Source organism: Panthera tigris, chromosome D1 (assembly GCF_018350195.1).
Source record: "Panthera tigris isolate Pti1 chromosome D1, P.tigris_Pti1_mat1.1, whole genome shotgun sequence".
Lineage (NCBI taxonomy): Eukaryota > Metazoa > Chordata > Mammalia > Carnivora > Felidae > Panthera > Panthera tigris.
Window position 1 is genome coordinate 68,180,852 of NC_056669.1, and position 15,770 is coordinate 68,196,621.

A 15,770-nucleotide genomic window follows, 5' to 3' on the forward strand; every position below is an offset into this window, starting at 1 on the left:
TGCCAGGTTTTGTTAACTTTGCCCTGGAAAAGTTAACTCCTGGAGTCAATGGTTCTGTGGTAGAAGCGGGGAAAGGGGAAGAGATTTAGAGGCAACTATATAACTTTTTTTTTAAATGTTTGTTTATTTTGAGAGAGAGAGAGAGAGAGTGTGAGTGAGACCCACATTCTTGACAGTCATTATGAGCATGTCAATCCCTGGAGAGGAAGGAGCCCATGTCTTTAGTCTTGGTATTTCCAGCAGTGTAGCTTAGCGCTGTTCCTGCACAGCACCATGTTTATTGGTTTTGTCAAGCTCAGCTATTGAGTTGAATGTCATGGATAACATGTGGCTTACTCCTCCTCACGTAATAAACATACATTGGGCACCTATTATGACCCAGATCCTATGGTAGGAATAGAGTCGTCCAGAAGATTGAGTCCCAGTTCCTGGCTTTGGGAGCTCAGCCGAGTGGAGTCAGTGAAGCAGACAGGCATTTGTAGTACAGGATGATGAATGCTTTGATAGGCATATGTCCAGAGGACTCTGACGGCACACAAGGAGGAACCTAGCCCTGTGTGGAGGGTTGTGCAAAGTTTGGAGGTAGCAGAGGTGACCATAGAACTTTACATAACATTTGCCAGAAGTTTAAGAAATGCGTTACATTGAGAAATATTTTCCTCTCAATTTCAAAAGAAAATCCAATGGCCCTATAACATTTAGTTTTGAAAGTTTCTACTTTAGGCTACAAGAGTTCTATAAATGAAGGCTACTCAGGCAGTTTTGTTAATATTGCAGTATTGTTGATTTGGATCGACGATCAGGATGAGGCAGAGTTGCTGCCACTGCTGACGATGACGACAAGATTTATTTAGGCACCGCTAATGAACCAGGCACTGGGTCAGGCTCTTTTCATTGATTACCTTTACTCATCCACTACAGTGCTGCAGGTTAGAAGTTGTGAGTTCCAGAAGCTCAGGGAGGTGAAGTTAGGTCCTCAGGCTCACACACTCAGAAGTGAATACTCCATGACTACTCTACTCAGTGGTAATTGAGTGGCTGGAACTGGAGGATAATCTGAGCTCACCACTAAGGGTGCCTCCTTCCGTTACTATGATGTCCTCTGAAGCTCTCTTTACCTGAGCTCTCGCATCTGGCAAACTGAAATGGAAAACAGTGAACTCCTTCCCCAGAGAGTCTGTGCTGTTATATAGATGGTTTGCATTATTTTGCTTTGAATAACAGCATATGTAAATGTGCTCCTGGTGGTTAAAATTACCCTTGTTTTTTTTTTGTTTGTTTGGTTTTGTTTTTTTTTTTTGTTTGTTTTTTTTTTTTTTTTTTTTTTTTTTTTTTTTTTTTTTTTTTTTTTTTTTTAATGTGGCCTCTTCCACTGGGGTAAATAGTTGAAAATTATGGGGAGGAAAAGACAGGCTGGAGAGAATGCTAGTCACATGGAATTGCTTCTCCTTCCCCCTCCCCACCCAACACATACTTCTATTCAGATAGAAGCTGCCACGGCAGAGTAAAGATTCCTACATTTCCCAGCACGGAGTTCTCGCTGGTTCTGAGAGTCAGTGTCCAGAGTGGGTGCATGCAGACAGACATTACTATCAACTCTGCATCAGGATGGTGTGCAAGGGCAGATGTTCTCACTGAGAAGAATAAAAGCCTCCTGTGGCACCTGGAAGACTTCACCACACACGGTCCCCAGCCAGATCACAAAGAGATTAGTGAACACGGGCCCTTTGCCGCCTTTCACCATCCACCTCTTGTTCAGAGATTCGCATATCTCCTCGCCTTCAGCTCTCCCGTGGGCCCTGCATTGTTGAGCCCTCCCTATCTTACAGTGCCTTTCCTGGCATTTGAATCATCACTTCGATGATGTGATAATATCTGCAAGTTGGGAAAATAAAAGTGGCATTTGTTTAGCCATAATTAATGAAATATTTATGTTGCATGAGACTATGTGATAAAACCTTAGGCTTAGAGTCCTTTTGCTTCTGATTACATTTGGGATTTTTTTTTTTCTATGACCAGACATTCTGACGCCAGCTCTTTTACACTGAGCAGATGTCATGTAGTAAAAATGGGTGCCAGATGCTGTGAGCCACAGAAGGGCGATTTGTTTAAGAGCTGGCTCCGACTTTTTTGCATTCAATTACTCTGCAGAACGAACCTTACACGAGCATTTAGGTAACTCAGCTAACTTCAGACAAGGATTTTAATAATAGATTTCATCTCTGAATGCATTCTAAGCAACACACCATATAAATGGTGTTTAAGGAATTAATTGATTTCTGCATAATACCTTTTTTTTTTTAATATGAAAGAGCTGCAAAGCTCTTGGCAGGGACCCAGAAATGTAATTAACGTGGAGGGCCAAATTTCCAGTTGCCCTTAGGTACTGCCTCCTCCTGCTCACTGGCAGGTGCAGTGAGGGAAGGGCAGGGAGGAAGGGGGTGAGGGGAAGAAGGGAGGAGGGAGAAGCAGCTTTGGGTTGGGAAGCAGCAAAGAAGCTGAGAGTTCAGTGAGTTCTTCTGTTCCCATTTCAGGTCCCAAACACACCCCTATCCGAGTGCAGGTGACAGGGGCCGCCTCTTCTACGTCTTCCACCGGCTCCTCCTCTGGAGATGAAGAGTTTCATCCCCAGCCTTCGTTGCAGTCAAAGGTAACAAGACTTGGCAAACTAAGAAGGGCTTTTGGCTTATGGGAGCCACTCACCATCTCGATTCCAGACCCAATGTGGTCTCCAGCTGCAGTGGTTTCGTTAGAGGATCGTGTTTCCTTGCATCTGACAGCAACCGCTTTTTACCTGGAACACCCCAAGAATTATCTTTTCTTTTTTTAATTTTAACTTTTAGGAGCTTGCCTTTCTTAGAGACTCCAGCTGGCAGAAAAAAAAAAAAACAGACATATTTACTTAAAATCATTTGGTGACTGCAGCTCTTAAAGTGGGTTTAATATGTGGTCCAACAAGCAAACCATCGAAAAAATTACAACAAGCAGATGCATATTTCCCTGGGGGAAACACAGCTTCATTTAAGAAGCACTAGAGGCAGATTGCATGGAAAATGTTCTGTTGATTCTAATCAGAAATATGAAATGGACCATGCAGTTGCATGTAGACATGGATCTCCAAGGGTCCCTGCTGTGGAAGGGGCTAGCTGCGTGCCGGCTGGGGACATGGCCGTCCTTCTCTTTGCTTAATGAACAGATTTCTGGGAAACACTTTAAACAATTCCCATACTCATAGATTTAGAAGTACAAGTGTGGCTATAGGTCCTTAAATGTGTCTGTATGTCACATACGTGAAGACACATCACATGACCAAATCTCACTGTTCTTTGCTTTATCCACTGGGGCTGGCGCCTTCTCCCTGGGGCTGGCACATGAATGGTTGGACCTAAGATGCTTTCCAGGAGAACAGAGAAGCAGTTCACTGTACTAACAGTGTTTATTTTTTGGAGCAGTGGGGATCTGAGGAGAAAGGGAGAGAACCACATTTATTTACTTAGACTCAACTTTTCCATATCTGGCATTAGGAGCTTTGGCATCATCTGAAGTCACTCAGGGGTTCCAGCCCCTCCATGGCCCAGCTTAGAGCAAGTCAGGAGGGGAGCCAGGACAGGGCATGAGTGGGGTGAGGGGAAGAGAGGGAGAGACAGAGGGGAAGAAGGTGAGAGGGAGTGGGGGAGGGAATGCAAAGGAGAGAGAATATGTAGGGCTTTCTCCTTTCTAACTCGGGGCATCTCTGATTAGTTCAGTACTCAACACAAATGAATTTGGTGTTATGTTGATTCCTGCGGTTTCTTTACTGTCCCTCTCTCATCCCTTTAAGCGGCCCTGAGTTAAGTCTGTATTCAAGTGAATACAGACATTCATCAGCCGTTCTAACAGCCATTGCAGCACTCACGGAGAATAGAAGAATGGAATGGTCCAAACACATCGAATAGCAAGACCATGAGATCCCGGGCAAGCCTTGCAAGTAGCTCCTTGTCCTCCTGCTGGCCCAGAACAGAGCCTGTCAGCACTTAAGCCCACACTGTGGAAAAGCTTGCCTGCTTCACCTGGCTTCTGACCACTCTTACAGGGAGGGAAGGCGGCCAAAAGGTTCTTTACTACTTCCCAAGGGCTCACTCTGAAGGAACAAGGGTTTCCCCCTCCGCTCTGGTTTCTTTATCTCTTCTCTCCCATACAGGTGTGTCCCTGGCCACTTGGCACAGAGCCCACGTCAGCTCAAATGAAACTTTGCACAGGAAACTGGACATGGGATGTGCACACTCCACCCCTTCTCTTTCCTTCGGCCCTCCCCTCCCCCTGTCCTCCCAGACCCATGCCTGGACCTGGGAGAGTGGGGCAGGCAGCCGGACCTTGGTCCTGCCAGACCTCTCCCTTTCTCTGTCCTTTGTCTTTTCCTTCCTCGCCTTTTTAAAAAATATTTTTAAAGTTTATTTATTTTGAGAGAGAGAACAGGGGAGGAGCAGACAGAGGGGGAGCGCGAGAGAGAATCCCAACCAGACCCCACACCATCAGCACAGAGCCCAATGCGAGGCTCGATCCCACAAACCCACAAGACCATGACCTGAGCTGAAATCAAGAGTCAGACACTCAACCGACTGAGTCACCCAAGCACCCTGCCCCAAGCTTCTTTTTCCTTTTCTCTCTGTGCTGTCATTGCCACTATTGAGGATATAAGGACTGTGCCTGGCACATCAGATGGCTATATGAGCATTTGTTAATAAATCATCCTTCTTTTCTATGTCAACATCTTTTAATAAAAGGCAGTAATGGCTTTCTTTCCTTCTCCAGGTTCTGTTTTGCTAACTCTTGATAAAGCAGTAAGGGTTTGGCTCTGCTGCTTGGAAAAGTGTTAAGAAGCTGTCAAGGCATCCCCCCCACCCTGAAATTATATTAAATGATCTTAATTTAGGGGGGGGAGCTTTGACATTTCTCTAAGGCAGGGGTCTTCGATGTCCCTGCACATTATTGGGCACAGGAAAAGCAGTATAGACCAGATGAAAATGTGGATATTGGATTCAGGCTCCCTGGGCTTAACTCCTGGCTCTACCAATTACTAATTGTGCCATCTTGGGCAAGTTACTTAACTCCAAGATTTGATTGCCTTATCCATAATGTAAGTGTAATTTGAGGAATAAGAGATATGTGAAGTAATTAGTATAATACCTGCCACATAGCACTTAGGACGTGCTGGGATTTATTATGTAAATTAATATAATGGAAGCTCCAGAGATACTTGTGAGTCTTTGTATAGGTTGAGTTAGACAATCTCTGGATAACACCTACCAGCGATCTCTACCTTGCCCCTCCACCCTACCCTTTCCAGAAATGTCCTGGCTGCTTAATGGTGAGGTTCCCCCAGCCCAGTGGCCCAGACCCTCTGTTCAGACTGATGGACAGTAAATCTGGAAGCTATCTCATAGAAATAGAGATGATCTGATATGGAATAAGTTTGAGTTCTGAGAGCTAAAATTTCCTTCCAAGGATGAAGAGGAAGATCCTAAGGAGATTCTAGAAAAGGACTCTAGATCCTAAGGAGAATTCTAGAAAAAGGAAATTTCATCATAAATGTTTTCACTGATGACCTGTAGACACTCTGAAGCCTCAAAGCTGGCTGTCCTGAGGAGTGTGATGTTCCATGTCCATAGAATGGGTGACTGAATAACCAGGATCCACGTGGCCCTGGAAGCACACACACATTTTAGGCATAATCCCTGACCTCTGTCGTGGAACTGGATTCCTCTGGCAGTTTCTGGGGTAGGCCTGTTAGGTCTATTCTTCCCTTGTGGATTTATAATCCCTTTAAGGGGCAAACATTCAGTTCAACCTGAATGCCCAGGCACCAGGCTAGCTGTAATAAATTTTTAATTCCATATTTGTTTCTGCCAGCATTAAAAAGAAATCATTAGCATGCTCTAACCTTTATCCTAATATGTAGAAAGTAGATGAGTATGCTCAGAGAAGACGAACTCATAGTGAAACTAGTCCAGTTTAAACATTTACTTTGTGTGTATAGGATATGTATGTATATCCATATCCATATATATGTGTGTGTTATATATACAGGCACACATGTATGAAAAATGCATTGATTTTAGTAAATTATAATCATGCTAATTTATAAGATGATAATCTAATAGCCATGCCACTGAATAATAAAAATCATGGTTGGGATGAGCACTGGGTGTTGTATGGAAACCAATTTGACAATAAATTACATATAAAATAAATTAATAAAATAAAATAAAACAAAATAAAAATCATGGTATTTACTGAGTACTTATCCCATATCTTTTTAAAGACATTCTCTCAATTAATTCTTTTTTGTTTGTTCATTTATTTTTGAAGAGGGCATGAGTCGGGGAGGGGCAGAGAGAGAGAGGGAGAGAGCAGGCTCCATTCCATCATCACGGAGCCTAACACAGGGCTCGAGCCCATGAACTGTGAGATCATGACCTGAACTGAAGTCAAGAGTCAGATACTCAACTGACTGAGCCAGCCAGGCACCTCCCTCCATTAATTCTTATAACGTCCCCACCAGGTGGGCACTAAATCATTTCCTTCGTTCTGAAGAGGGCACTGAAGTTCAGAAAGTTGTGTGCCATGCTGAAACTTACACAGCTCAGCTGGGATTTGATGCCAGCTTTGTAGGGTGCCTGGGACCAGCGCTCAGCCAGCATTCTGCTGTTTCCCAACCGAAAGTGTCTCCTCTGCTTTCCAGTATGTGGAGCTGGCCACACCATTACTTCTCCTTCCGCTGGTGTTTAAAACCTAAGAGTGACACCATCAAAATCCAGACATCTATTTTCCATACATGGATTTTGAGTGCTCTTGATTTTACAAGCCTAGGCACACACAAAACCCAGTGATGTTAATGACATATTTGCACAAGCAAAGTGAAATGGGGAAGGGAAGCAATCTTATGGCTGCCTCAATCCAAGAAACACTCACATTTGGATTATTTAGATACCTTCCTCTATTCCCAGGCTCAATTGGGCAATGTAGACCCAACCTAAGGACTGTTTAAAATTATTAAATGCTTTTCATGGTGTGTGTGTGTGTGTGTGTGTGTGTGTGTGTGTGTGTGTTTCCCTCTCAGGCTCATCCTTCTTGGGCCTGTGGTAGCACCTGTATAGAGTATAATTTTTCTGTTATTCTTTTCCTCAAGGGAGCCAAGTCAATTCTCTATAAAGCCACTCCCACCTACATATGTACATATACACCCCCTCCAACACACACACACACACACACACACACACACACACACACACGCCAGTTTTCCAATCTGGCACCTCCTAGCCTTTAATAATTTTAAAATTATTAAAATGAAGTGAAATTTAAAATTCAACTTCTTATTCATGCTAGCCTCACTTCAGATATCCAACTGCCACATGTGGCTAGTGGCTTCCATATTTTAGACAGCACAAACATAGATAGTCCACCATTGCTGGAAATTCTATCAGAACATCGTTGTTCTAGAAGCTAAGCAGGGGTTCTGTTGGAAAAAGTAGAAGCCTGTGTCATTATTTTGAAAATTTCAACCCCATTTTTCTTGAATATATTTTTTCTTCTCTATTTTGTTTTTTCAGGAGAGGGAGACACTTAGAAGAAGGAAGCTGGAGAACGCAATAAAACAAATGGTTAAGCAAGAAGAATTGAAAAGACTTCATAAAGCTCAGGTCAGAATACAAACTTAACATGAGTGAGTGAGCCTGGGGACTGGGACCTGGTAATTGGATTGGGAAGCCCTTTGGGAGTCTGTATTGTATTGGGGGAGATGGGCTGGGAAAAAGGTCAGTCTCTCTTCTGTGAATGACCAGATTTGTGGCCGTTCTAAAAATCCTAACTCAATGCTTGGTTGGATTCTGAGGCCTAGAGAGCCCAGGAGTTGAGCTGGCCCCTCCCAGCTGCCTTTCTACCTGCAAACATGTGTCCTGCAAAGTGAGCCTGGAATGACAGGCGACCCATGGCCTTGGGAACCATCCCAAGCCCTGACTACCACATTGCAGGGACTTAGTTTTGTCCCCTGGGAGGATACAACCTTCCCCTGACTTCCTGACTGTGTCCCTGCTGAACTGACCACTATTAGGAGCTGTCTTTACTCCAAGGTTCGTCAAAAACATGAGCATCCAACATTCCAATATAGATTTCCTCATTTGATTGTTAGTTCTAAACATTCCTGCCCAAATTGGTCTGCCCACTTCTGTCACAGACAGCCAAAGGAAGCAGGAAGTCAAGCATTCTCCATCTCCCTGAGGACCCCAGACTTAGCCTTGAAGAACAGTGGGGTTTTAGGACAGAAGGACTTAGAATGACCATTCGTATTCATGCAGTGTACCCTTATATTCCTTTCTGCAGTTATTCCCTCTGGCCATATAGTTCTGTCGAGGAAGGAAGTCACATTCCTTCACCCTTCAGAGTGACTGACAAGGGAGCCACTCCTATCACCTAGCGGACAGGGAAAGTCCCTACAAAGTCTCTGTCCACTCCCAACTTCTGAAACAGGTTTCCTTGAAACATTGTACCTTTCCCTTGTGAAAACAAGGTAAGTCTCTATGATATGGATTGGCCGACCCAGGAACCCCCTCCTCGTGTTCTCCCTCCAGACGGTAGGTGGTGATAAGAACCATGATGCCTCTGGAGTCCCCATCTGTTAAAGCTCACAGGAGCCCTTGTTAGTCTCCAAGATTTTCACCCTTGGTTTCCAAACAACAACCGCTGCCGTAGTCCGTTCAGGCGGCCATAACATCACACAAAATACGTGGCCTGAAAAACAGGAATTTATTACTCATAGTTCTGAAGGCCAGAAGCCCAAGATGGAGGGGCTTCAGGATTGGTTTTTTGTTTGTTTGTTTGTTTTGTTTTGTTTTGTTTTATCGTAGCCTCTCTTCCTGGCCCGGAGACAGCTGCCTTCGTTCTGTGCCCAGGCAGAGAGGGAGATGTCTCTGGTGTCACTGCCTGTTCGCAGAAGGTCACCAGTGCCAACGGCATTAGGGGTCTTATGATCTCATTTAACCTTAATTCCTTCTTTAAAGGAATACAGTCGCATTGGGGTTAGGGCTTCAGGACATGAATGTGGGGGGACACAATTCAGACCGTAACAACCACAAAGCCGGAAATGCACTAGAGTCAGTCATAAAGTCATTGAAATGCTGCCCTTCCATTAGCGATTCTATGCCACGCCATTGAGAGACGGATTTATAAAAATATAATTGTCTTTAAAAGAGCAGCAGAGGGCACAAAATCACAGGAGTATTTCAGAGAGTCCCCGTCTATTTCAGATTTTAGGTTACACCCCGGGACTTAAACACTCTTAGTCCCCAGCAAGAGGAACCAGGTGGGTACTCAGGCCTGACCCCTGCTCACACCTCTTCACAGGCTCAGAGGCCCTTCAGCAATTGTAGTCTGAATGCAGGGGAGACTGAGAAAATGTGGAGCTCAGGAGGAGTGGGGGTGAGACAGAGCTGCAATGGGGTGGAGGAAGAGGGACACACACCTTCTGCCCGCCCAGACAGCTGCCAGTTCCTTTCATTTACCTGTTCTGCCAGGTGTGAAGTCAGTTCTGCCAAGGGCTGTGCCGTCTCGGCAGCATGCTGCTGGAAAGCAGAGAAAATTGATGGGGGGAAAATGTATATGGGCAGAGGCTGTCCCTTGATTTTCCTTCCTAATACAGACAGGAGAGAAATAGCTGGTAGGGAAAATAAACGGGTAAAAGCAAACCCAGCCGTGACTCCAGACATTAACTAGGGAGGATGTGAGGTTGTCCCCTAGTGGGATAAACATCTTGGGTCTTGTCTTAATCAGCTGCTAGTAAGCCTCCATATGCTCCCACGGTAAGAGGCCCCCGGGTGTCAGCCCTGCGGTGCGGTGAAAGAAGGAGTACAATCGATAGCCAAGGACAGGAGTTGGACAAACCGAGCTCAGCGTCTCCTGCTCCAGACAGGCTTCTTGGGAGGTTTCTGCTGGTTCTTGAGAACATGGAAAGCGACCATGCCCTCCATTTGCTCCCAGAGCCTCGTCCTACTCTGAGTAGTAGCTGCCGCTCTGTGTATGCCACGACCATAGTCAGAGTTCAAGGCTTGGAGAGTCCGGGACAGTGAGAACCGCCCACCTACCCCAGCATCCTCTGCCTGAGAGCACATCTGTGTGGTTGGCCTGAAGACGACTGTTCTAATGTCTACTCGGGGGCGGATTGAGCTTACGTCCGGCCTCCTTGCTTTATGTGTTCACTCTAAACGAGGGAAACATCAAGATCTACGATTTGGAAATTCAGAGGTCGTTACCCGAGGGACATTGCAAGGGATAGGGCCTCTTCTGCTTGAAAACTAAGCGGTAGAGTCAGCCCCCTCATGCGACGCTGCACCTCAAGAGTCCCCATGTGACGTGCAATCCTGACATTGCAGGCCATCCAGAGGCAGCTGGAGGAGGTGGAGGAGCGGCAGAGGGCTTCTGAGATCCAAGGCGTGAGGCTGGAGAAGGCGCTGAGGGGGGAAGCAGGTAGGTGGCCCCGCCGATCGCAGAGGCGGGCCTGGGCCGAGAATGGTGCCGGTCTAACCGAGCCGGCCAAACACTGAGACCTCGTCACTGTTAACGGCACTGTTAACGTGGGCAGGCGGCGCTGAGGTCACAGCTGCTCCACATTTCCAAAAACAAACTCATGGTCCAATTTGAAATTCCTAGGGCACTGGTCAGCCCATGGGCCTTGTCCCTGGGTTTCTGGCCCGTCCGGCCTCCCTTATGCAAGTGTGAATGTTCTTTGCAACCCGGGGGTTATGAGAAACTGTTCTGAGATAGTCATGAGAGCTATTTGGGTGTTCAAGAAAAGCGGGGAGCGATTCAAAGCCCGGGCTTGGACTCAAAGTCCTCATCCCTCCCTTTTCTAGCTGTGTACCTTGGGCTGGTCACGTTCTAAACTTTTATGAACTTTCGTTTTCTCCTCTAGAATAGGGATATTTGCAGTTTCCTTTAGAACTGATATAAGGATTAAAGAAGAAATTATATATAAAAAATATATATATATGAAGGGGGCACCTGGGTGGCTCAGTCAGTTAAGCATTGTACTTTAATTTTGGTTCAGGTCATGATCTCATGGTTTGTGAGATCGAGCCCCACATCAGGCTCCAGGCTGACCGTACAGAGCCTGCTTGGGATTCTCTCTCTCCCCCTTCTCTCTCTGTCCATCCCCTGCTTGCATTTTCTCTCTCTCTCTCTCTCAAAAAAAAAAGTTTAAAAAATTATATATATGAAGATGATAAACTAACATGTTGCCTGATACAAGAAATGGTAACTCTCCCACCAATAGCTTCAGGCCCTTAGATTCAAACAGAATTCATCTGGTGAAGTCCTACCCTGGGGGAGACATGAAGACAGTGGGTCTATAACGATGAGTATAGCACAGTTTCTGCCTTTGAGAAGTTCATGGTCCATTGAAGGATGCAGACATGTAAATAAATAAACAGCAATACAGGAGGACAAGTCCTGTGATAGGAACAAGCGTTCGGGGAGGGGGGCATGGGGACACGATCACAGGCTTCCTAACTGATCTTGGGGAGAAGGGCATTCAGGCTAATCACCTGGAAGGGGCAATCCATTACGATGAGACCCAGAGGAGGAATAAGAGTTAACCAGTGAGGTGAGGAGATTGTTCTAGAAGAGGGACATTGCTCCAGGAGATGTGAAGTGCCTCAACGAATAAGGAGACAGCGAAGGAGTCCAAGGTGAGGCATGACATAAGACCCCTACATTTTTTGGAAGCCACCCCAGCACTAGTTTTCAGCTAGTGAATTGGAGAGGCCCTTAGAGTTAGTGGGTGGGGGGTGATATTGTCTCCTTCGTTTGGGGGTATGATGTCTTTAGCCTTCTGCATTTCGGGTATAGCCAGACACTGAAAACATATCTCTGCGTACAGTCGTGTAAACATCTTACTTGTTAAACAACATGGCGGAAGTTTAGGCTTTCAGTTCTCTTAAAAGTTCAGCTGTTTGAGAGCGATGGTATCAGCAGGGGCAGACCCAGATTTTGTGAGGCCTGAAGTTTGTGCACAGTCACGCAGGCAAAATTATGAGGGCTGCTCCCACAGCTTTGCAAGGACTCAGCCAAGTGAGGGTCCCTGCAGTGCAAGCGTTAGCACTTGCGTGCGTGGTTAGCTTGTTTCTGAGTCACAGGGAAACGCTGGAGTCTGACTTTATCCCTCTGAGCCCGGTTTACGAAGTGGGAGTGATCATCAGACCTGTTTCTTGGATTTGTGGTAAGGACGGGCTAAAACAGTTTATGAGGAAATCCTAGCACAGGACAGATGATCAGTAAGTATTTGTTCCTTTTCTTTCTAAAACACACCGTGCACTTCCTTGCAATGCACACATCCACCCATGAGGAATAGACTTCATGACACAAATAATAACTGTTTCTTGCTTGCAGTGAGAGACACTGCCTGTCTCTACAGCTGTTTTGGGGACTTGCAGTAAAATGAATTGCCCTTGTTTGACATACCGCCACATTCCCCGTCAAGAAGGCTCTGCACCGCTCTTTGGGAATCCACAGATTTCAGCAAGAGCCTTAGAAATGAAAAGGATAAACCAAGAAAGCTAGAGCATGTTTCAGTTTGCTAGGGAGGCAGGGTGGCATGGTGGGGAAAAGAGAATTATAGGCATCAAAAAGCCCGTGTTCAAATTCTGCTCTGTTGCATTTATGCTGTGTGGCCTTGGGAGAATCACTTAACCTTTCATGCTGCAGATTCCTTATGCCAAAAATGGAGCTAATAATCCTCACACTCCCAGGTCATTCAGGGCATTGGTGGGCAAATTGCCTCTGAGAGTTTCTACCACACTGCAGGCATTCAACGGATGCGACCCGATGTCATTTTTACAAAGTATTCTTAAGTATCCATCTACACACATACACTGTTAAAGAATTGACTCACTCGGGATACCTGAGTGTCTCAATCTGGTTAAGCATCTGACTTCAGCTCTGGTCATAATCTCACGGTGGTCTGTGAGTTCAGGCCCCACGTCAAGCTCTGTGCTGACAGCTCAGAGCCTGGAGCCTGCTTCAGATTCTGTGTCTCCCTCTGTCCTTGCCCCTCCCTTACTCACACTCTGTCTCTCTCTGTCTCTGAAAAATGAATAAACATTAAAAAATTTTTTTAATTATTAAAACAACAACAAAAAAGAATTGACTCATCTTACTGCTTGAGATTTAAATTCTAGAAACCAAATTTTCATGGCTTCTGAAAATCTCCCTCTCCCTCAAGCTTAAAGAGAGGCTATTTTGAACTATCAGCCGAAGAAAGTCAACTTGTGGTGTTTTCAAAGGTGTGTCAGCCCAGCCAGAAGATAGATTCCCTTCATTCCCTTTACATCCTTAGTAATTGAATTCCCCTGTTCAGTTTATGGGCCTTTTCCCCCTTGATTGTCCTTGTGTGGGTGACAGATACAGATCAACACGGGGCTGGAGGCTGGAAGAGTTAAGTTGAGGAGAGTGGCCCCGAAGGAAACCAAACAGAAGATGTGCAAACCAGGCATCGAAATTAATACACTCTAACTTGTAATAACATTTGTGCAGTAATAATATTCCTTTGCAGTTTAATATTCTATTCAGCCCCTTTAAAAGATTGCCCTGGTGCTTAATGAATGACCAATGCTTATTAGGTTAAGTTGTATTTGAGCTGGCCTGTGCTGCTCTGGTTCAAGTGATTTAATGGGAATTATTTAATAGGTATTATTAGGGTAATTAGAAAATGATCACAGTTAGGCAATAATATTGAGCTATGAAGGTTGTGAATAACCAAATTTAGAGACAGGCCTGAAAACATGAGTAGTCTGTGACAGTAATGCAAGGCTCCTCTAATAATTACGTGCGCCAGCCTGAAAGGCTCTTTTGTTCCTAGGAGTTATTCATTAGGCGGGCATTGAATTAGAGGAACATGCGGGGGTGCAGGACGGAGGGCAATGATGGCTGATGAGCAAAATGAAGCTTTGATGAGCTCCTAATTGTCGTGACAACAATTCCTTCTTTCTTTCTTCCCAACAGTCAGAAATAAGCTCCCCCACCCGCAGGAAGGGTTGTTCCCCATTTTGTTTTCAAGGAAGGGGAAACAAAGAAAAACGAAAATCCAGCAATCCACCCTAGATGGCAAGTCATGATGTCCTGTAGGGTGTGTGTTGGGAGGTGGGGAGAAGTGTTATGGATGGATGTCCTTGAGGCATGGATTCCCCTGGTGGTCCTAGGTCCCAGAGTAAAGGACCAGGATATGCAGGGGCCTGATTGCCCTGGGCTCCACCCCCATGAGGAAAACAAGCCAAGCATTGCCAGCCCCTTAGATTCTTCTTGGTCAAGGCACTGTTACCTACTGATTTGTTATCAATGAGGTGGTCCATGTTAAGTGCTAAGGCAGTGGAATTTCCCAATTTTGCAGGAGACCACCATTCAGATTAAGATGGTGTGGATAACAGAATCTGTGCTTTCTTTCAACGCCTGGAGGCAGGTGAAATCTGATGAAAACTTGAGAGCAGCTTGGAGGGAGAAAAGATTTGTCCCTAAGGGAGGTATATGGGAATTAACTTTGCCCTCACAGTGTTACCAACTTTTGGGGAAGGTTTACCAGCTGGTTGTCTTCATTGAGCTTCTTGCTTTTTTTTTTTTTTTTTTTTTTTTTTTTTTAAGAGCCAGATGGCTTCCCTTCACAAAGATGGAGTTTACAAAGAAATAGCCGGATGTGTGAGGCTGCCAGTAGGTGGCAGCAGGAGCACATGTTATGACAAGAGAAATTGCAATGAAAACCTAGCCAGGAAGAGGGAAGTAGTTTGGCTTGCACTCTGTGGTTTTTATCTTGGCTGGTGCTGAGGAACAGAAGGAATAATACTTTCCTTGAAAATATAACAATGAGGTGTCCTTAAAAGAACACAGACACTGGAATCAGACACTTGTGAGTTTGAAGCCCGATGCCATTCATAGAAAATGGCCAAGAGTTAACAAGAGTCCAAAGCCGACGGCTAAGCAAGCAAGGAATTTGGATGGGTTTGCCACAAGTCTATGTGCTGCAAGTGAACAGTGAAATCCAGTCCATCAGAGCACGGGAGTGTTTTGCTCACAGCCCAGCAAACGGCAGGAAGGCAGCATGGTACAAGTTGCCCCGGACCCAAGTGTCACCGAGTGACCTGCTAGGCCTAGATGGTAGCTGTGTACCCAGTGGACTGTGCCACGGCTCAGGAGCTCAGGGCAAGGTACATGGCAGCCTTTACAGAAAGCACTGAGCACACCAGCCCCTTTCCCTGGAAGCAAGAAGTTGTATAGCAGTCATGCTGTGGTAGCCTGACCTACTTCTCAGAATCGCCTACTTGGCTGGTTCCAGGAATGTCTCAGGGCTGGAGGATGGTTAGGCCTTGCAGTATGGCACTCCCACCAAAGACATGCCGGGATGCTCGGGGTCGACTGCATATTGCCTTACTCAGCAAATAAAAATCATCCGCTTATTATGGTGTTCATCTCTGCTTCTGGCCTCCGTGGCCACTCTATAGAAAGTGAGTGGCCTTACAACAAAGATGGGCCCACTGAGGGTGAGACTGAGATTCTCTTCCTGAAGAAGCCTTGGGTCCTCTCCACTGCATGGATTCCAGGGGCATGGAGGTCTCAGAGTTATGTGCCCTCGAGCATTGCCTTACACACAAAAATTACCATGAGAGCAGCAAGAAATGCATTTTATATCACAAATTAGTACATGTAAATATATAACTGAAAAATTCATCAGGAAATAATACTGAATTTTGCTATAT

General features: G+C 45.4%; 1 protein-coding gene across 1 annotated transcript in view; it reads left to right on the forward strand.

The window, feature by feature from the left end:
• Positions 1 to 15,770, forward strand: part of MICAL2 (microtubule associated monooxygenase, calponin and LIM domain containing 2) — a 222,154-nt gene that overhangs the window by 187,643 nt on the left and 18,741 nt on the right. The window contains exons 32-34 of the mRNA XM_042959374.1: positions 2,535 to 2,650; positions 7,590 to 7,679; positions 10,404 to 10,497. Coding sequence (XP_042815308.1) covers positions 2,535 to 2,650; positions 7,590 to 7,679; positions 10,404 to 10,497 — 300 coding nt within the window. The remainder of the gene's footprint in view (positions 1 to 2,534; positions 2,651 to 7,589; positions 7,680 to 10,403; positions 10,498 to 15,770) is intronic.